Genomic DNA, 22,601 nt, shown 5'->3' on the forward strand with positions numbered 1-22,601 from the left:
TACATAACTCCACCATCACCTTTGATCTTTCCATCCCTCTTTTTAGGGGTATTTGGGCTATGGTGATTTTAAATTTTTGATATTGGAAGGGTCTGTCACTAATATGGGATAGGGAGATGGAACTATCTGATTTTCTGGAGAGGCTGGGTTAGGTTTCAGGATTTATCTGGACCAGGAACCTATCTGGAGGATGTAGGTTTCTGGAAAGTTACTCTAGTGCATGGGACCCTTATGGAATCTTATATATTGTCTTAGGTGTTCTTTAGGATTGGCTGGAATGGTCCTAGTTGGGGGTTGACAGGTTATGATAGGTAACAAGGTCTAATTGGAGCAAAATCCAGAGTAGCCACTCGACTTTATTTGAACGCTCTCTGCCACTGATACTTTATTAATTACACTTCTCTTTCCCCTTTTGGTCAGGACAGAATTGTTGATCCCATGTTGCCATGTCTGGATTCATCCCTGGGAGTCCTCTCTGATGTTGCCACAGAGACTTTTACCCCTGGATGTCATGTCCCATGTAGAGGGTAGGGCAATGATTTCACTTGCAGAGTTAGGCTTAGAGAGACTGAGGCCACATCTGAGCAACAAAAAGTCCTCCAGAAGTAACTCAGACATGTCTATAGGTAGTCTCAGCTTCTCCGCTACCTACATAAGCTTCACAGGAGTAAGCCTCCTGATCAAGGGCATGGCTTATCGACTTGGGTGTCCCTAAAGTTTGACACAGTGTCAGGGGATTCCCTGATGGTAAGATTTAATACCTCCATATTTTTCTCCCATCCCTCAAGGGACTTTGCCAATACTTTTTGATTATCTGCTTAATATACTTTAGGACGTAGCCATGCATTACAATAATCTCTACAGAATTAAAGGACCTCTTTCTTATTCTGTACTCCCCATGTTACAATTGTTCAAATGAGCTATACAGATAGGTTAAATTAGATTATGCACTACAGAAAATTTCAGTTCCAAACCAAATAAAACTTTGTTGCATTGGTCTCAAAGAGTATATGTGGTTCTAAAATACAGACACTGTCTTCCTTACCCCTATGTTCTGAATTACTTTAACACCAACTTGTTCTGCTTTGTTCCTGTCTCTAAATGTCAGGTATATATATATATATATATCTGTTATATACATATATATACACTATATGTTGTCCCATAACAATGTCCCAGATTGTTTTATATATATATAAAACAGTCTCTCAAAATCCAGAAATAATAATCACCACTCCACACTTAATGTGTCTGCTCTAAAAGATTACAATCTAGGACCCTGTTTTCTTATAAGCATTTTCTAAGGTGACCCTACCATTCTTGTTGTTTTGTTTCTGGCTTATTGTCTCACCAAATGTCCCACATGTTCATTCACATCGTTGGATGTCTCATGGCTTTGTTCCTCTTCATAGCAGCACAACCTTAGATCATAAGTATACACCATCATTCGCCAATCTACTTCTCCATCAGTGCATCCTTCAGCCACCTGAACTCATTGGGCATCATGTAGAGGGCCCAAAGTCCACAGTCCATCAGCATTCTTTAGGCTGGTCATAAAAGTGGAATCATACAGTACCTATTCTTTTGTGTCTGGCTAACTTCACTCAGTATTATGTCCTCAGTGTTCATCCATCTTGTCATGTGCTTCAGGATGTCATTTTGTCTTACTAATACATATTATTCCATCATATGTATATATCACATTTTGTTGATCCACTCATCTGTTAATCAGTATTTGGTTTGTTTCCATCTTTTGGTGATTGTGAATAATGCTGCTATGAACATTGGTGTGCAAATGTCTGTTTGTGTCATTGCTTTCAGCTCTTCTGGGTATATACCAAGCCGTGCTGCTGCTGGGTCATAGGACAACTCAATATTTGGTTTCCTAAGGAACCACCAAATAGTGTTCCATAATGGCTTCTCCATTACACATTCCCACCAGCAGTGCATAAGTGTCCCAATTTCTCCACATCCTCTCCAACATTTATAGTTTCCTCTTTGTTTAATAGCAGCCATTCTTATAGGTGTCAGGTGGTATCTCATTGTAGTCTTGATCTGCCTTTCCCTTATAGCCAGTGAAAACGAGCATCTCTTTGTGAGCTTTTGAGCCATCTGTATTTGCTCTTCAGAAAAATGCCTATTCATATCTTTAGCCCATTTTATAATTGGGTTGTTTGTTCTTTTGCTGTTGAGTTGTATGATTTCTTTGTATGTACAGGAAATCAAACCTTTCTCTGATATGCGATTTCCAAATATTTTCACCCATTGCGTTAGCTGACTCTTCACCTTTTTGACAAATTCTTTTGAAGTGCAAAAGCATTTGATTTTGAGGAGTTCCCATTTATCTATTTTTTCTTTTGTTGCTTGTGCTTTGGGTGTAAGTTTAGGAAGCTACCTTCTATTACTAGGTCTTGACGATGTTTCCCTACATTTTCTTCTAGAAGTTTTATGGTGCTAGTTCTTATATTTAGGAGTTTGATCCACTTTGAGTTAATTTTTGTGCAGGATGTAAGATAGAGGTCCTTTTTCATTCTTTTGGCTATTGATATCCAGTTCTTCCATGCCCAATTATTGAAAACACTATTTTGTCCCAGATCAGAGGATTTAGAGGCCTTGTCAAAAATCAGTTGACCATAGACTTGCTGGTCTATTTTTGCACTCTCAATTGGATTCCATTGGTCAATGCTTCTATCTTTGTGACAGGATCATGCTGTTTAGACCACCGTGACTTATAATACTATGCTGGATTGGAAGGATGTATATCACCTAGAAAAGCCATGTTTTAATCTAAATCCCATTTCATAAAGGCAGAATAATCCCTATTCAATACTGTATGTTTGAAACTGTAATCAGATCATCTCCTGGAGATATGAGTTAATAAAGAGTGGTTGTTAAGCTGGACTAGGTGACGACATGTCTCCACCCATTTGTGTGTGTGTCTTGATAAGTTTCTGGAGTCCTATAAAAGGGGAAACATTTTGGAAAATGAGGAGATTTGGAGAGTGCAGAGAGTGCTGCAGCACCATGGAGCAAAGAGTCCATCAGCCAGCAACATTTGGAGATGAAGAAGGAAAATGCCTCCCGGGGAGCTTCATGAAACCGGAAGCCAGGAGTGAAAGCTAGCAAATGATGCCGTGTTCACCATGTGCCCTTCCTGATGAGAGAGGACCCCTGAATGTGTTCACCATGTGCCTTTCCAGACAAGAGAGAAACTGTGACTGTGTTCATCATGTGCCCTTCCACTTGAAAAGAAGGTTTGAACTTCATTAGCCTTCTTGAACCAAGGTATCTTTCCCTGGATGCCTTTGATTGGACATCTCTAAAGACTTGTTTTAATTGGGACATTTTCTCAGCCTTAGAACTGTAAACTAGCAACTTATTAAACTCCCTTTTTAAAAGCCATTCTGTTTCTGGTATATTGCATTCCAGCAGCTAGCAAACTAGAACAAATACATTTCAAAGTCAGATTGTGTTAATCCTCTCACTTCCTTCTTCTTTTTAAGAATGTTTTTAGCTATTTGAGTTCTATTTCCCTTCCAGATGAATTTGGTAATTAGCTTTTCCAAATCTTCAAAGTAGGTTGTTGGAGTTTTGATTGATACTGTGTTGAATCTGTAGATCAATTTGGGTAGAATTGACATCTAAACTATATTTAGCCTTCTTATCTATGAGTAGGGAATGTCTTCCACCTATTTAGATCTCCTTTGATTTCTTTTAGCAATGTTATGCAGTTTTCTGTGTACAATTCCTTTACGTCCCTAGTTAAGTTCATTCCTAAGTATTTGATTCTTTTAGTTGCTATTTTGAATGCAATTTTTTCCTTAACTGACTCCTGAGCTAGGTTACTGCTTCTGTATAGAAATGTTACTGATTTTTGCATATTAATTTTATATCCTACCACCTTGCTGAATTTGTTTATTAGCTCAAGTAACTTTGCTGTAGATTTCTCAAGATCTTCCAAGTATAGTATCATATCATCTGCAAATAATGAGAGCTTTACTTCTTCCTTTCCAATTTGGATGCCTTTAATTTCTTTGTCCTGCTTAATTGCTCTAGCTAGAACTTCTAGTACAATGTTGAATAACAGTGGTGACAGTGGTCATCCTTGACTTCTTCCTGATCTTGGGGGGAAAGATTTCAGTCTCTCTCGATTGAGTACAATGCTGGCTATCAGTTTTTTATATATTCCCTTTCTCATATTGAGGTAGTTAACTTTGATTCCTATTTTTTGGAGTGTTTTTATCAGAAAAGGATGCTGAATTTTTTTTGAATGTTTTTTCAGCATCAATCTAGATGATCATGTGATTTTTCCCTTTTGATTTGTTAATGGTGCTGTATTACATTAATTGATTTTCTTGCATTGAACCATCCTTGCATTCCTGGTATAAACCCCACTTGGTCATGGTGTATAATTCTTTTATTGTGTTCTTGGATTCAGTTTGCTAATATTTTATTGAGAATTTTTGCATCTATGTTCATTAGGGAGATTGGCTTGTCATTTTCTATTCTTATAACATCTTTCCCCAGTTTTGGTATTAAAATTATATTAGTTTCATAATATGAGTTATGTAGAGTTCCTCTTTCCTCAATTTTTTGGAAAAGTTTGAGTATGATTGGTGTTAGTTCTTTTTTGGAATGTTTGATAAAATTCCCCTGTAAAGCCATCTGGCACTGGGCTTCTCTTCATAGGAAGATTTTTGATGACTGATTGAATCTCTTTACTCGTGATTGGTTTGTTGAGATCTTCTATTTCTTCCTGAGTCAGTGTGGCTTATTTGGGTATCTCCAGGAATTTGTCCATTTCATCTGTGTTGTCTAGTTTGTTGTCATATAGTTGTTCATGGTATCCTTTTATGATTTCTTTTATTTCTTCAGGGTCTGTGGCAATACACCCCTTCTCATTTCTGATTTTGTTTATTTGCATCCTCTCTTTTTCTTTGTCAGTCTTGCTAGTGACCCATCAATTTTATTGGTTTTCTCAAAGAACCAACTTCTGGTTTTATTGATTCTTTCTATTGTTCTTTTGTTTTCCCATTCATTTATCTCTGCTGTAATCTTTGCTATTTCTTTTCTTCTATTTGCTTTGGGGTTAGATTGCTGATTTTTTCTAAAATTCCTCCAAATGTGCTGTTAAGTCCTCAATTTTTGTTCTTTCTTGTCTTTTAATATAGTAATTGAGGGCAATAAATTTCCCTGTAGCACAGCCTTTGCCACATCCCATAAGTTCTGGTAAATTGTGTTCTCATTTTCATTCATCTCCAGATAGCTACTGATTTCCCTAGCAATTTCTTCTTTGGCCCACTGGTTGTTTAAGAGTGTGTTCTTTAATCTCCATATATTTGTGAATGTTCTCATTCTTTGGTGGTTGAGATCCAGCTTCGTCCCATTGTGACCAGAGAAAATTCTTTGAATAATTTCAATGTTCTTAAATTTATAAAGACCAGTTTTGTGCCCCCGCATATGATCTATCCTGGAGAATGTTCCATGAGCACTAGAGAAAATGTATGTGCTTTGGGGTGCAATGACCTACATACATCTGCTAGGTCTAATTCATTTATCAAGTTATTTAATTTCTTTATTTCCTTGTTGATCTTCTGTCTGGTTGTTCTATCTATAGAGAGTGGTGTATTAAAGTCTCCTAGTATTATTGTTGAAACATCTATTGCTCTCTTCAGTTTTGCCAATATCTATCTCACTGTATTAGTTAGGGTTCTCTAGGGAAACAGAATCAACAGGAAACACTCACAAATATAAAATTTTTAAAAGTGTCTCACGTAACCATGGGAACGCAGAGTCCAAAATCCACAGAGCGGGCTGTGAAGCCAACGATTCCAATGGAGGGTCTGGACAAATTCCACAGGAGAGGCTTGCTGGTTGAAGCAGGAAGAGAGCCTGTCTCTTTTGAATTCTCCTTAAAAGGCTTCTGGTGATTAGAGTAAGCCTCACTCATTGCAGAAGACATGCCCCTTGGCTGATTACAAATGGAATCAGCTGTGGATGCAGCTGACGAGCTCATGATTTAATTCTATGAAATGTCCTTGTGCAACAGACAGGCCAGCACTTGCCCAAGCAGACAAACAGATACCACCACTTGGCCTAGTTGACACATGGACCTGACCATGACACTTTTGTACTTTTGAGCTCCTTAATTGGGAGCATAAACATTTATGATTGTTATGTCTTCTTGGTGAATTGACACTTTAATTAGTATATAGTGTCCTTCTTTGTCTCTTATGAGATCTTTACATTTAAAGTCTGTTTTGTCCGATATTAGTACAGCTACTCCTGCTTTCTTCTGGTTACAACTTGAGTGAAAAATCTTGCCAGATCTATATAGTCTTTTCTCTCTTTCTCTCTGTATTCTTTAAATTACTCTTAGTGGTACTCTTCAATTCTGTGCCCTCCTCCAGACCTCCCTCTGTTGTCTTTTTTTTTTTTTTTTCAGCTGGCAGAACTCCTTTTAGTATTTCTTGTAGGGTCGGTCTCTTGTTGACAAATTTTTTCAGTACTTCTTTGTCTGTGAAAACTTTAATCTCTCCCTCAACTTTGAAGGACAATTTGGCTGGGTACAGAATTCTTGGCTTGAAATCTTTTTCTTTCAGGATATTGAATCTATCATACAATTGTCCTCTCACCTCCAGGTTGCTAGTTGAGTAATTCGAACTCAGTCTTATTTGGTTTCCCTTGTATGCAGTAGATCATTTTTCTCTTGGCACTTTCAGGATTTTCTGCTTCCCTTCAACATTTGACAGACTGATTAGTATGTGCCTCGGGGAAGGTCTATTTGGATTTATTCTGTTTGGCATTTGTTGAGCCTTATTATATCCTTTATGAAGTTTGGGAAGTTTTCCCTCATTATATCCTCAACTACTCTTCTTAGCCATTTACTCTTCTCTTCTCCTTCTGGGACACCAATGATTTTTATATTTGTATGCTTTGCTTTGTCTATGTTTTCCCTGATTTCCAATTCAATTTTTTTCCGTCTTTTTTGCCATTTGCTGTTTTGAGTCTTCAAAGTCAATATCCTCTCCTCTATATCACTTATTCTTTCTTCTGTCTCTTCAAATCTGGTGTTGTGTGCCTCTAGTATGTTTTTTATTGGGTCAACAGTCTTTAATCTCCATGATATCTGCTATTTTTCTATTTATTCTTTCAAATTCCTCTTTATGCTCTTCTACTGTTACCTTGATCTCTTTTATGTCATTTGCTATCCCATTTACTTTGTTAAGTAGAACTTTATGAACATCTTTGATTACTTGTTCCAACGTCTGTGTCTCCTCTGGTGTTTTAAATTAGTCATTAAGCAGGGCTATATCTGCCTGCATTGTGATATGCTTAGTGATCTTCTGCTGTCTTCATGGTATGTAAATATCTTGATTGGTTTACTTTGGAAGTTGATTTCTTTCAGTAGTCTAAGGCCTTGTGTTTGTGGGATGGTTGTACAGCAGGGAGCAGGGTACAGGGTGGAGCACTCAGTGTGGTGATTTTCAAGGCATGTATAGGCACAGGTTGGAGATCTTACACTGATGCTTGTGAACATGGGCATCCAGCAGCCAGGAAGGATGTACCTGTGCAGGTGCACCAGTCCAGATGGTATAACCCTGGTATGCATTGGTCTAAGGCATGGGGAACTTTGTGCACATGTGTAGAGCTGTGGCAGCAGGTCAGCATTATGCCTTCATGGATTGGGGGCAGATGTGACCTGGCTGCACAGGTTATCACTTTCTCAGAGCTGGGAAGTGAGGCTGGGGGCCGAGTGCACACGTGGCTCTTGGACTGCTGTAAAGTGTGGTTCCCAGAGCTGAATGATGTGACTGGGGGCCCGTGTGCATGTGTGGACCTGGGAGTGCTGTAAACAGATGTGCAGAGCTGGGGTGGGAGGGTGGAATGAGGCTGTGTGACACTATGGACAGGGGGGCAGGGGTAGCCTTGCTATGGAGGTTAGTTCCTATAGCATTTATGTGCGGGCAAAAGCCTGTGGGGAACAGGGAGGGGGAAGTAGTGCTCAGGAGGGGTGCAGGAGAGGTGGGCTGGGCTGCACTTGGGGTGAAGATGTGGGGAAGGTACATGCCCTGTGGGCTGGTGGGCTGGGGGCATCTGAAGTGCGGGTGATGGGAATCAGGTACATGGGGTGTGGGATGAGTCACCGGTCATGGGGCTGCCCTGGTGAGGGTAGTGTCCCACAGAACAACAGCCTGGCTTACTTCCTAGTCCAGGGCTCCCATCCGTGCAGTACCATGGGCTCCGCAACTCTGTGCCAGGCTCCAGCTTTCTGTCTCTCAATTCCTCAGCCTCTGCAACCAGGGCTGCCCCATGTGGTGCAGAAGGCTCTCTCAGGTCAACCGCACTCCTGAATCACTGCCTAAGTCTCAGTCCTGTCCCTTCTCTAACTTTCCCATGGAGCAGGGCTTATCTCGAGCTACTCTATTCCTATTGTTTTTATTACATTCATATTTTAGAGAATGTCAACAAAACACCAGGGTATGTTTTGCTATAGACTATTGTATTAGTTAGGGTTCTCTAGAGAAACAGAATCAACAGGGAACACTTGCAAATATAAAATTTATGAAAGGGTCTCACGTGACCGTAGGAATGCAGAGTCCAAAATCCACAGGGCAGGCTGCGAAGCCGACGACTCCGATGGATGGCCTGGATGAACTCCGCAGGAGAGGCTCACCAGCCAAAGCAGGAATGGAACCTGTCTCCTCTGAGTCCTTCTTAAAAGGCTTCCCATGATTAAATTTAGCATCACTAATTGCAGAAGACACTCCCCTTTGGCTGATTACAAATGGAATCAGCTGTGGATGCAGCTGATGTGATCATGATCTAATCCTATGGAATGTCCTCATTGCAACAGACAGGCCAGTACTTGCCCAATCAGATAAACAGGTACCACAACTTGGCCAAGTTGACACATGTCCCTAACCATGACAGAGCTGAAAGCAGTGACACAAACAGACATTTGCACACTGATGTTCACAGCAGCATTATTCACAATCTCCTAAAGATGAGAACAATCCAAGTGCCCATCACAGATGCGTGGATTAACAATGGTATATACATATGATGGAATATTATGCAGGATTAAGATGATATGATGTTCTGAAGCACATGACAAGATAGATGAGCCTTGAGGACATAATTCTGAGTGAAATAAGCCAGACACAAAAGGATACATACTGTATGATTCCACTTTCATGACCATAGTAAAGGTAAAATCAGAGGTTTATAATACAGAATATAAGAGACCTGAAGATACATGGCAGCTTGAAATGGGCAAACAGTTAGCTAATGAGGTTGAACTCCAATGTAAGGGAATAGATAGAAGTGAAGGTGGTTCACTAGTGGGTCTATAAATGATATTACCATATTGAAGGTGAACATGATTGAAAGGGATTGTATAGACTCATGTGTCCTACCAATTAACACTACAAATATAAATAAGTTCTTGCATGAACTAATGCAAGGGTATGTATCTTGTACAAAGAGTGTATAATTGGGGTTGTAAGGGGGAAAATGCTATTGCATGCTATGGGCTATTTTAGCAGGAAAACATCAACAATACTACAGCAATACCAGGGGTATATAATGGGGGGAGCGACAAGAGTCAGGGGGAAGTTTGGATTTTCTATTTGGTGAGGATGTGTTTATTGGTTATCTTTCTCTTGGGAAATGAAATTATCTAAAATTGAGAGTGCTGAGGGACTGTTGACTTCGGACATTATACATGAGGCTCAGTAGATGGAGGTGGCTGAAAGATGCACTGAATGAGAAGTAGATTGGTGAATGATGGTGTATACATATAATTGAATATTGTGCTGCTACGAAAAGAATGAAGCTGTGAGGCATGCAACAATGCGAGTTGTTGTGGGACATTTGATGGGGCAAAATAAGCCAGAAACAAAAGAGAAAATATTGTATAATCTCATTTAGAAAATACTTATAAGAAAATTTGGGCCTAGATTATAAGCTCTTATTGCAGTTACATTTTGTCCACAGTGGTAATTTTTGTTTCTGGATTTTGAGAGGCTGTTTTATATATGTATAACCTGGTATTTAGAGATAAGAATGAAGCTGACCAGGTCAGGATTAAGGTAATTCAGAATACAGAATACAGGAAGACATTGTCTATATTTAGAATGTCACCTACTCTTTGAGACCAAAGGAAGAAAGATTTATTTTGTCCAGAGCCTAATTTTCTGTAGCATATAATCTAACTCAATCTGTCTGGATAGATCATTTAAGCAATTCAAACACAGGGAGCCTAGAATAAGAAAGAGGGCCTTAACTCTGTATAGCTTAATGTAATGCCTGGATACATCCCAGAATATTCTAGAATTAAGCAGATAATCAAAAAGTGGGTGCTTCCTGCTGGGAATCTCCAGGGCTCCAAGTATGATCATCCACTTCATCCTGGAGTCTGAAAGGAGTTGGAGCCTTAGGGCAAAAGAGCAGTGTCTGAGTGGGTATCATAGTGCTACCTAGGGTCTCCCAAAACCACACTCTTCCTTGCACAGCAATTCAATGCTAAGGAGCCTCTTTTAGGAGAGTCGGGGCAAGGTGGGCGGGGATGGGCAGGGCAAAGCAGCCAGGGGAACCCAGGTCTGCAAGCCCATCAGAACTGCCCAGGATTTGGGAGGATCAGATCTCATCAATGATGGGAGCAGCCGCCTCCCAGGAACAAGTTATGAAGAAAAGCATCCTCCATATCTCTTGGCCTTCCACCGAAGTCCACAAACCTTCAGCTGCTTCCACCCCCTGGGCAGACATGGGATTTGCTGGGAGCTTTTGTGCCTCCCTGGGAGCCCAGTCTGTCACCTACCCAGTCAGCTGGGCTGTCATAGGGGCTCCCTGTGCCTTCTATCTTTACTTGGGTTTCCCGCTGCAAGCATACACAGGCCCTTGGACCTCAACATGGGTACTCTTTGGCAGTTATCTCTGGATGGGGCATCTACCTCCAGGTGCCTGGATGTCTTCCATTTGGTCAAGGGGTGCCTCCGCCTTTGATCCCTGGGTGGAAAGTCAATACCCAGCCCCCTTGGCCTGCAGCATATTTCTTTACCCCATAGACCACCCTCTGCCATATTCATCTGTCCCTTCAATTCTGAGCAAGAATGTCTTCCACACAGTTTGGCAGTTCTGCAGGAAGCTAAGTATAGAACTGCCATATGACCCAGCAATACCATTGCAGCAATACTCAGAGGACATGATGGCAAGGACACAAACGGACATTTGCACACCAATGTTTATAATTGCCAAGAGATGGAAATAGCCCAAGTGTCCATCAACAGACGAGTGTCTAAAAAAGCTATGGTATATACATATGATGGAATATTATGCAGCTATAAGACAGAATAAAGTCATGAAGCCTATAACAACATGGATGGACCTTGAGGAGATTATGCTGAGTGAGATTAGCCAGAAACAAAAGGACTGTTGTCCTTTTGTTTGGTCTCAGTGTCTCAGTTCTATGGTCTCAATGATACAAACTAACATTAGTGAATGAACTTGGAGAATTTCAGCTAAGAACAGAAACCATCAGGAGATAGAAATAGGGTAGATGTTGGGTAATTGGAGTGAAGGGATATAGATTGTGCAACAGGACCGACAGTAAAAAATCAGAAATGGATAGCACAAACCTAACTGTAATACAATAATGTTAGTATACTGAATGAAGCTGAATGTGAGAATGATAGAGGGGGGAGGGCTGAGGGCACAAATGAAATCAGCAGGAAAGATAAATGATAAAGACTGAGATGGTATAATCTAGGAATGCCTAGAGTGTACAATGATAGTGACTAAATGTAGAAATTAAAAAATGTTTTAGTATAAGGAAGAACAAAGGAATGTCAATATTGCAGGGTGTTGAAAAAAGATGGTAATTCATATTTTAAAACTTTAACTTATGTGTAAGACTAAAGCAAAAAATGTTTATTTGGTACAAAATGTGTAATTTGACTAGTGCATTTCCAAATATAACTTCCGTGGACGGTTTAACTGAACACCATAAGTACCTGGAACCTTGAGTAAGGCGTAAGGTTTTGTGGGTTTGTCCAGAGTGGTGTCCTGATAAATCCCAGAGTGATTTAAACAGCAAATTAAAAAGTATTTGCAAAGTCAAAAAAAAGTATGTCTTCCACAATCTTATCCAGGTGCAATACCAGTCTCCAACTTGGCCTCTGGGGCGGTAGTGAGGGATCCATTCAGAGCAGTTTATGGCTTGAAGAAGAGCAAGGTCCCTCCTCCAGAATTGGTCTCTCCATTCAGGATATGGGCACCCATACTGCCCTCCAGCCCAGAACTCTTCCCTCTCCTGATGTGCCCAGCACAGAACTTCAGCCTTATCCCTTCCTGTCCTGCTCACCTCAGTCATCCTGTAGAGCTCCCCATGGCCTCTTTGAGCTCTAATCAATCCTCTACACAATTGCCCCACCCCCCTCCATGATCAAAGACCAGTCACACGAGGTCCAGTAAGCTGGAGTTTCTGCTTGCAGTCTTACATTTTATCTTTTAATATTTTAAGCTATAAGTTTCTCATTATTCTTCAGTGAATAGGGCATACCCATTGGCCCATACAAGGTTATTTGTTAATTGCTTTTCATTTTCAGTTTTTTACCCTACAACCCCAAACTCTGCACCCTTGCCCCATGCCAAACCCTTCTAATAGGCTAGCATTCTAATATCTTTGATATTAGGCCCTTAATTATGCATGCATCAACCTGGTAAAAATGAGTTTTACATGTTATGTTCTTAAAGTACCTAAGTGATGTTTTAGAAAATCTCAGTTTTTTAATACTTTATAGGTTGACCCAATACTTAAGATCCATCACAGTTCTGTATGTTCATTTATTTCCTGGCTTCAATCTGCTGTAAAGAAGGTCATAGCATGCTTCAGCACCGTCTGCTCTTCTCCTCCCCAAATGAGGGTGTCTTCAGTTCTCTGCAGCAACTATTACCCAGCAAGCCCAAAGGAAAATCAAATCCCCCTGACATGGTCTCTTAGGGCCTGAATGAACATTTTTCAGAGTCATGGGAACATGACTGATTTTACTGAGGCTGGCCAGGCCATTCTCCAGAATGGTTTCATCAGCTTCTACATCCATTAGCATGACCTGTGTTCCCTGCCCCACATTTACTGTGATACCCATTTTTAACTTGCCATATTGATTGGTGCAAAGTGTTATAATTGTTTTAGTTTGACTTCCTGTCAGCCATTTGGGCTTCCCTTTCTATAAAGCCACATATTGATTTAACTTACTTATTTTTAAATAAGGACTATTAAATTCTAGATATTAATCTTTGTCAATTTTGCACATACAAATGCCTCCTCCACATCTGTGTCTATACTAGTGATTTTCAAAGTGTGGTCCCAAAGTTCAGCATCAGTATTTCCTGGGAAATTGTTAGAAACACACATCTTCAGCCCTGCTCCAGACCAAAAAAACAAAAAACAAAACAAAAAAAGTATTGGCAAAACCCCTTGAGGGATGGGAGAAAAAACATGGAACTATTAAACTTTACTACTGAGAGAACCTCAGATACTGTGTCAAACGTTAGGGACACCCAAATCAATAGGCCAAGCCCATGATCTGGAGGCTTGCTGTTGTGAAGCTTATGTGTATGTAGGGGAGAAACTTAGCCTACCTATAGGTATGCCTAAGAGTCACCTTCAGAAGACCTCTATTGTTGCTCAGATGTGGCCTCTCTCTCTCTAAGTCCAACTCTGCATGTGAAAGCATTGTCCTCCCCACTATGTGGGACATGACGTCCACAGGTGAAAGTTTCCCTGGTGGCATAAGAGATGACTCCCAGGTTTGAGCCTGGCCCTGATGGGCTCGACAATGTCATCCTGACCAAAAGAGGGTGTTCTAGTTTGCTAGCTGCCGGAATGCAATATACCAGAAACGGAATGGCTTTTAAAAGGGGTGATTTAATGAGTTGCTAGTTTACAGTTCTAAGGCCAAGAAAATGTCCCAGTTACAAGAAGTCTATAGTAATGTCCAATCAAAGGCATCCAGGGAAAGATACCTTGGTTCAAGAAGGCCGATGAAGTTCAGGGTTTCTCTCTCAAGTGAGACAGCACATGGCAAACACAGTCAGAGCTTCTCTCTCAGCTGGAAGGGCACATGGCAAACACAGTGTCATCTGCTAGCTTTCTCTCCTGGCTTCCAATTTCATGAAGCTCCCCGGAAGGCGTTTTCCTTCTTCATCTCCAAAGGTCACTGGCTGGTGGACTCTCTGCTTTGTGGTGCTGCAGCATTCTCTGCTCTCTGAATCTCTCATTCTCCAAAAGATTTCCTCTTTTATAGGACTCCAGTAAACCAATCAAGACCCACTCAAATGGGTAGAGACATGTTGTCCCTTAATCCAGTTTAACAACCATTCTTAACTAAATCACATCAACCAGCGAGATGATCTCATTACAGTTTCAAATATACAGTATTGAATAGGGATTATTCTACCTTTAAGAAATGGGATTTATATTAAAACATGGCTTTTCTTAGGGGGCATACTTCCTTTCAAACCAGCACAGAGGGGAAAGAAGTATAACAGTATCAGTGGCTGAGAAAGTTTAAATAGAGTCAAGAGGCTGCTCTGGAGGTCACCCTAATGCAAGCTTCAGCTGGACATTGCTACCTATCATAACTTGCCAAATCCCAACCAAAACTATTCCTGTCAATCCTAAAAAATACCTAGGGCATTATATAAGATTCTACAAAGTTTCCATGCACTAGGGTAACCTTCTAGAAACCTACAACCTCCAGATGGGTCCCTGGACCAGACAAGTCCTGAAATGCAGAGGGGCCAGCCCTTTCAGAATATCAACTAGCTCCATCCCCCTACCCCATATTATCAAGCCCCTTTCAACATGAAAAGGTTGGAATTGGCATAACCCAAATACTCATAAAGAGTGGGAGAAGGATCAAAGGTGATGGCGGAGTTATACAGAAAGGGTCATGTTTAACAAATGAGTATGAGTACTGAATCATTATACTGATGTGATTGAATACTGAATGATTCTTTTGGCCTTAGAAGAGCTAGAAATAAAAACCTAAAATTATGAAATTGTAACCCATACCAAATTCTGAGGTCTGTTCTGCAACTGATTGTTGGGATATACTTTGAAATTTATTGCTTTTATGTATATATGTTATTTAAAGAGAGAGAGGAGTATAACAGAGCAAATGGGATTTGGCAAATGAGTATGACTGTTGAATCATTATATTGATATTTCTGTTGGTCTCCGCTGTATTGGAGCAGCTAGGAGAAAAAAACAAAAAATTGTGGAACTGTAACCCATACCAAACTTTAAAATCTGTTCTATAACTGCTTGTTAAAATGTAGTTGGAAATTTATTGCTTTTTTTGTATATATATTTCACAATAAAAAAAAAGTGAAAATAAAAAGACATGCAGGCACTCTCCCAAGTAAAGAAAGATGAAGAGAAAGAGACTCCCCAGATCGGGACCATCTGCTTTTGTTTTGCTTTATTTTCTTCCTTCGGTCTTCCTTGTTCGAGGTCCTTCCTCTTACCCTCAATTTTCTCCAGGGCAGTGCCTGGTGGTAGAGAGTACATTGGGTGAGTTCGTTGGTTTCACCCTTCTCCATGGATGACTTAGGTAGGGGTCATTTGGCTTCAGATGGGTCAGCTGCCTAAGGGGTGTTTCCCCTCAAGTGGGTCACGTCCCGGCAGGGTGTCTGTACCAAACTTGGGCCCTGATAACCTTGATCAACCATCTCTGTTCAAGGGCTACACAGTTTTTTCCCTTTCTGCCTGTTCTAGACTGCCTCAGTAGTAGCAATAACCCCCAGATATCATAAGGCAAATCTCAGACTTCATATTATTTTATCTGGAAGTATTTAGTACATATCTGTATTTAAGACTGTAAAAAAATTTTATGAAAGCATAACCACAGAACCATCATCACATGTAAAAAATTAGCAGTACAAGGGCAGGCCACAGTGGCTCAGCAGGCAAGAATGCTCACCTGCTATGCTAGAGGACCCGGGTTCAATTCCTGGTGCCTGCCCATGTAAAAAAAAAAAAAAAGAAAGAAAAAAAAGTAGCAGTACAAGCAGTGTGGACAACCAAAGCTATAGGCTGAGCCCCTGATCATGGGGTTTGTACTTATGAAACTTAATCCCACAAAGGATAGGTCAAGCCTACTTAAAATTAGGCCTAAGAGTCACCCCCAAGAGAGCCTCTTTTGTTGCTCAGATGTGGCCTCTCTCTCCAGCCAACACAACAAGCAAACTCACCACCCTCCCCCTATCTACGTGGGACAAGACTCCCAGGAGGGTGGACCTTCCTGACAACGTGGGACAGAAATCCTAGAATGAGCTGAGACTCAGCATCAAGGGATTGAGAAAACCTTCTTGACCAAAAGCGGGCAGAGTGAAAGGAGACAAAGTGTTAATGGCGGAGAGATTCCAGAGTCAAGAGGCTATCCTGGAGGTTATTCTTATGCATTAAGTAGATATCACCTTGTTATTTAAGATGTAATGGAGTAGCTGGAGGGAACTGCCTGAAAATGTAGAACTGTGTTCCAGTAGACATGTTTCTTGATGATGATTGTATTATGATATAGCTTTCACAATGTGTCTGTGTGATTGTGAAAACCTTGTGTCTGATGCTCCTTTTATCTACCTTGTCAACAGATGAGTAGAACATATGGAATAAAATTAAATAAGGGGAACAAATGTTAAAATAAATTTAGTTTGAAATGCTAAAATAAAAAATTAGCAGTAATTCCTTAACATCATAAAAAATCCAGTTGGAATTCAAATTAACCCAATGAGTTAATTTCTTCTTCAATCAAGGCTGAGATAATATCCAGAGGTAGTAACTGGTTGACATGGTTCTTAGACCTCTTTTAATCAACCGGCAGTCAGTTACAGATGTACTAAAAGAAAAATTTTCATGCCATTTAGGATCTCAGAGTTACACTGAGCAATTCATGCATCAGGCAACATCCTATTCAGTAAATGCAAGGGAGCTCCACCCAGGAAGTGGAAAGAGGAAGTTTTTATAAGAGAACCCTGAAAGCAAGTGAAAAAAATCTTCTGATAGGCTGATGTTACCTTTCCATTTTGTATAAGGGGGTCTTACATAGTAAGGAGCAGATATATATTAATTAGTATTGTCCATTCTGATAAACTATTTCTCCTAGACTAAAATTGATTTATTACTACATGTTGCTTATCTACAACCCTATAGTGTTCATTTTTTTGTCTTCTGGAAAATCCCTTCTGGGAAAGGGGTCCCTCTCAGCAAAGCCCAATGCAGGTGGGCATTTAACGTACTTAATAGGTAAGTGACCAGTGCAGTCACACAGGGCCAGTGCTTCAAACGGTCTGAAACTTGGGGGTTTAATGCTCTATGGTGGCTGTATTGAAAGTTTTAATATTATCTTTGAATTTGTTTTGTAACCACAATAGAGTAGGAGAGTGGAATAGAGCATGTACAGAGGCTTGGAGCCTGCCTCAGCTCACATACAGTACCATTTTCTGCTGCAGTCCTAGACCAGTCCTCTATCACCTGTTGCCCAGTCACAGGACCTCCTCCTGCCTTCTCCTGGCAGGAACCATTGCCATCCTCTACACAACCAACCCACTCCCCAGCTGACAACACCTTACATTATGCAAGCAATTTGGTGCCCCACCCCTGATCCAGGTACACAAAAGTTGGTCTGAGAGGATTGCCCTCTGCTGTGGGCTGGGGCAGGAGGCCTGTGAAATGGAGATGGCTGGCTGAGTTTTCCAGCTGCAGCTGGGACATAAGTCCAGCTGGAGCTGGTCCAATAGGAGAGAGCATCGGCAATTGATGGGCAACGTGTGTGCCCAGGCAAGCTGCTAGGAGGACCTGCTGGGTATCCGTGAGAGTTTGCACTGGCCCTGCCAGCATCCTCCTGCCTGAAGAACGAGGTCAAACAGCACATTAAAAACACCATTAAACAGAGAGAGAGAACTGCAGAAGAAAGGAACGGTTTTTTATTTTAGTATCTTTCACAGCACTTTTTTCCCAGTTTTTCGAACAAAGGGTCCCACACTCATTTTGCTCTGGGCCCTCCAAAGTTATTTATGTAGCTGGCTCTATTCACAGGTTCTAATCAATCTCTCTCTCTCTCTCTCCAGAGTTGCTTGTGCTCAGAGAACGTCAGGCACTGCTTTTTTTGTTTCCTAGTCTTGTACTCGAGTTTCCCATCCAATTCAATAACTGCCTCTTGCCTCTTAAGCAGTAGTACCCAGCATCACAAAACGAATCAAGAGACTGAGGCCCTGGCACAGCCGATTCATCTGGCCACCGTCGTTTTCCCCTGGCTTTGCCTCTCTGTGCCGCATTCCGCCGGTCGCACCCGGGACAACTCCGCAGAGTTCCTCTCGACCCGCAGTCATTTTGCGGTGCTAATATATATAAGGCATAATTCCTGGCACAAAGAAAGCACGGAATGAAATATTATAATTAATGCAAATCTCCACCATGCACAATCCCATTAGTACAATCTGGAAAATAGCTAGGAAGATATTACTCTTTTGCAAATGGTGAAACTATCAAAATCTAATTTTGTTGGTTGAGGAAATGGGGCGACATGAAAAGTAAAATGTTACGTCTTTAGATTTTTTACCTGTGAGGAATTCGTCTCGGTCACTAAACTATGAGAGAGAGAAAAGGGAGAGCCGCTGGTTCACATATTCTGTAGCAGGTGGATGGCTCTAGAAACCCCTGACCATAAGAGAAAATAACTAACACAGAAACGAATTGCCCGCCTACCTGTGTAAATCTCGCCGCCGTCCTCCAGCCACCTTGCGAAACATTTATCCAGTTGGTCGCCTTTCGAGAATGACGTCATCGTAGGGCGACGGGGCCAGGGAGGAAATGTGGGAGGGGTTTCTCTGCGACGTTATAAACTGGCTTCCCATGATCCTCTCCTTCTCTTCGCCATCTTCCCGGTCCCTAGGCGTCTGCAACCATGAAGTAAGTAGGAATACTATTACAATCTGTTTCCATCCTTGGGCAGGATTGTCGCCCTGTTGTTCTGGGCATGGCCTTTCTTTACCGTAGCCTCCTACCCTAATGGGGCTTCACTCTTCCTTATAGGGTGGAGCTCTGCAGTTTCAGTGGGTACAAAATCTATCCCGGACATGGGAGGCGGTACGCCAGGACCGACGGGAAGGTAAGAGGCACCGTAGGATAAAGACAGCTTTTTGTTCTCGGGGGAGCGGACAAATCGACTCGGCAGATTCATTTTCGACATCACCCCTGGTCCTTGAAAGGCCTCGGGAAACTTGTGTGCAAAATTTGTAAGGATCTGATGTCTCCAAGTGAAAAAGGTCTTGGGCCTTGATCTAGTGTAGGGGTGGGCTTTGTGCAATTTTAATAGCCCAATGTAAGGGAAATAACGGGCTACCGAGACATCTGGCTCTTTTATGGACACTAGATCCTCCTGGAATCCTGAATGCCTCGCCGGATTTGACACTCCTCCTTCCCCCACGCTACAAGCTTATTTGTCTGCTTTGGAGCAACGAACGACCAAACGCAAAGATATTCGTGATGCCACCTTGCTAGCTACCTGCCAGTAGTGCAGTACAAGCCTTTTTTTTGTCTGTGTGAGCTTCAGGTTCATCAAATGAGACTAGGACTAGAATCCTAGGGATATCAAGCTCAGCGCCCCCTCACCCCCACCCCCACCCCCGCAAGTGTAGTTTAATAGGTAACTACAAACTTGTCATGACAGGTTTTCCAATTTCTTACTGCAAAATGCGAGTCGGCATTCCTTTCCAAGAGGAACCCTCGGCAGATAAACTGGACTGTTCTCTACAGAAGAAAGCATAAAAAGGGACAGTCGGTAAGTGAAACGCCCTTTGATGTTATGGTTTCTTGAAGTTATTTTAAGCTCTCTGAGCATCAGTTTTCTGCTCTGTAAAATTGTGCTTAAATGAAACTATGTGAAAGCGCTCCAACTATAAAGGATTAAACAGTGAAGAGAAACTGATCATATAAAAATATATCTGCTTATATCTCTCAGGCTCACAGTAATAGCAAGTTGGAATTTGAAAGTATACTCTTGTGTGAGTCAGATCAATACTAAATATACTTGGATTATCCGGCACCTTGGAGGGATTTAAGGTGTTCAGTGCATGGAAATTGAGTAGTTAACTACAGTAACTTAGTTTTGATTATTATACGGTAGGAATAGTCCTAACATAGACAATAGTGGAATCTTCCAGGAAGTAGTTTAATTCGTTCTCAAGCCTAGTGGATATGTTTTGTTCACTTTTCGTGCCCTTTTCACTTGATGTACGTGCTTTGTGAGTAACAGAGTTTGTCATGGTATAGGATTCAAGCGCCTTGGAATCGTTAGGCCTAAATGCCTTCTCTTAAGTAAGTCAAAGATACTACTATGTATTGTGAAAGTGCTATCATATATAAAACATTGTTAAAGTTTAGAGGAAGAAAAGTTTTATTTCCAGTTTAAATAAAAAATGGATTTTAGAGAAGAAAAATATTAAACCAACTGGTAAATACTGGCATTTCCTACAAGATTTCATCCTGACGTTTACTTCAGTTGAACACAAACCTGCCCTGTTTTATGCCTTAAAAGTTTTAAGGTATTTTTGCACAACCTTGTCCTCATAAACAGTGTATAAGCTTCTGATCATCGTTCTTAGAGTTTAACTTTTTGTCTTTAAAGTAATAAAAAAATTCCAGGTATTGTAGTAAATGGTTTATCCTAAGTGGAAAACTTACAGCTCCATATTTAATATTGAATTAATTTTTGTTGGATGTGGATCTTAAAAGACTTAATTCCTCATCTTTTTATAGGAAGAAATTCAAAAGAAAAGAACCCGCCGTGCAGTTAAATTCCAGAGGGCTATCACTGGTGCATCTCTTGCTGATATTATGGCCAAGAGGAATCAGAAACCCGAAGTTAGAAAGGCTCAACGAGAACAAGCTATCAGGTGAGGATTGTTTTCAGTATAAGTGTTTTGGTTATTGGGATGGATTTTTGTGTTTTGATACTTTTATCTATATGGGGATTTTCAGTAAAATATTTAGGTTTATATTATAATATTTTATAATGTAAAATAAGTTGCATAATACAGTGGTAGAATTCTTGCCTGCCATGTGGGAGACCTGGGTTTGATTCCCGGTCCATGCACTTCCAAAAAACAAACAAACAAGCAAAACAAACAAAAATTCAGCAAACGGTGCTGTAGTAATGGGATACGCACATGGAAAAATAATGAAATGTGACCCTGCCAAACAGCATACCAAAAAAAAAAAAAAGCCTAAGATAAGGCTGCAACTCCAACCAAAATTGCATAATACAATCTAAAATGTTAAATTGACTTGGGTTTTGTATTTATCCTGCAAATAAATGGAAATGGAGGAGGATGATGATAGTTCTCCTTCTCCAGGGCTTTGTTAATCTGTACTTTCAGAAGTGAAGTGCTTGGCCCTAAATTATTTTTAATCCCACAGGGCTGCTAAAGAAGCAAAAAAGGCTAAGCAAGCATCTAAAAAGACAGCAATGGCTGCTGCTAAGGTATTTATGGGGCTTTTCTTGGATTTCTTAAATAAGTCAACAGGATATCTTATTTTAATTCAAATAGTGGTGAAGGTTTTAAGAAATGTAGTGCAGGTCACTGATAGAAATGATGTTAGTAACTGATTTCTTAGTGAGTGGTTCAGGTCCCCTGAGAGATCCCTTCTGCCAAAGTCAGATGAGTCCATCCATGCTAGAAAGGAATTTACGAAGGGGGAAATAACAATGGCTTTTTATTTTAAATCTTATTTTGAGATAAAAGTTTCAAGAATAGTACAAAGAGTTAGTAACAAAAATATAGACTATTCACATTTCACCAGTTTTGCCACTAATGTCCATTTTCTGTTCTAAGATCCAATTAAGGATCCCACAATGCATTTAGTTGTATGTCTTTACTCTGTAATCTGTGACAGTATCTCATTCTTTCCCCTACATCATAGAGTGGCCTTTTAAACATTTTTATATCCTACTTAAGATTAATGTTAGGAATGTAGTTAAATAAGAAAGCAATCTAGAATACTTAGAGAATCTGGACCTAGAGGAAGGTGATAAAAAAGAAAGAGCTTGGTGAAATAATGCCACGAAATCCTATCTTTTTTTACAGGCTCCCACAAAGGCAGCACCTAAACAAAAGATTGCGAAGCCCGTGAAGGTTTCTGCTCCCCGAGTTGGTGGAAAACGTTAAGTTGGCAGATCAGATTTTTAAATAAAGATCTTGACTCAGACATGTACTGGCTTTTTTTATACCCTTAAAACCAGAGGTATTTGACCTGCATAGTACAGTTGAACTATGTAGTTAAGGGTTTTTTTTTAAGAGCTAAGCATTATTCAAGGGTTTGTGTCACACTTTTTAAATAAATTATGTTCTTGTTAAATAGCTTTAACTATTTTAAACTTTAAATACACTTTTCCATGAAATGGAAATACTTGCTAAATCTGGATTAATAGATCAGAAATAGAATTAAGTTATTGCTTTGATAATAAACATTTATTCTGTATTGGGTTTGCTTTGCATTCCTTGGCATCTTACATCTTACCATTTGCTGCTCCCTG

General features: G+C 40.5%; 1 protein-coding gene across 1 annotated transcript; it reads left to right on the plus strand.

The window, feature by feature from the left end:
• Positions 1-18,867: 18,867 nt before the first annotated feature.
• Positions 18,868-22,273, plus strand: LOC143648447 (large ribosomal subunit protein eL24-like). Its single transcript, XM_077118513.1, has 6 exons — positions 18,868-18,976; positions 19,100-19,175; positions 19,737-19,847; positions 20,825-20,961; positions 21,485-21,548; positions 22,153-22,273. Exons 1-6 carry the CDS (start codon positions 18,972-18,974, stop codon positions 22,231-22,233), a joined length of 474 nt encoding a protein of 157 aa, XP_076974628.1. The 5' UTR covers positions 18,868-18,971; the 3' UTR covers positions 22,234-22,273.
• Positions 22,274-22,601: the final 328 nt, after the last annotated feature.

The sequence above is a fragment of the Tamandua tetradactyla genome, chromosome 10 (genome assembly GCF_023851605.1).
Source record: "Tamandua tetradactyla isolate mTamTet1 chromosome 10, mTamTet1.pri, whole genome shotgun sequence".
Taxonomy (NCBI): domain Eukaryota; kingdom Metazoa; phylum Chordata; class Mammalia; order Pilosa; family Myrmecophagidae; genus Tamandua; species Tamandua tetradactyla.

Excerpts from the sequence above, each read along its gene's own strand:
- LOC143648447 (XM_077118513.1), top strand. Across the intron at positions 20,962-21,484 it reads CAACGAGAACAAGCTATCAG|GGCTGCTAAAGAAGCAAAAA; the intron begins GTGAGGATTGTT and ends TTAATCCCACAG. Across the intron at positions 21,549-22,152 it reads CAGCAATGGCTGCTGCTAAG|GCTCCCACAAAGGCAGCACC; the intron begins GTATTTATGGGG and ends CTTTTTTTACAG.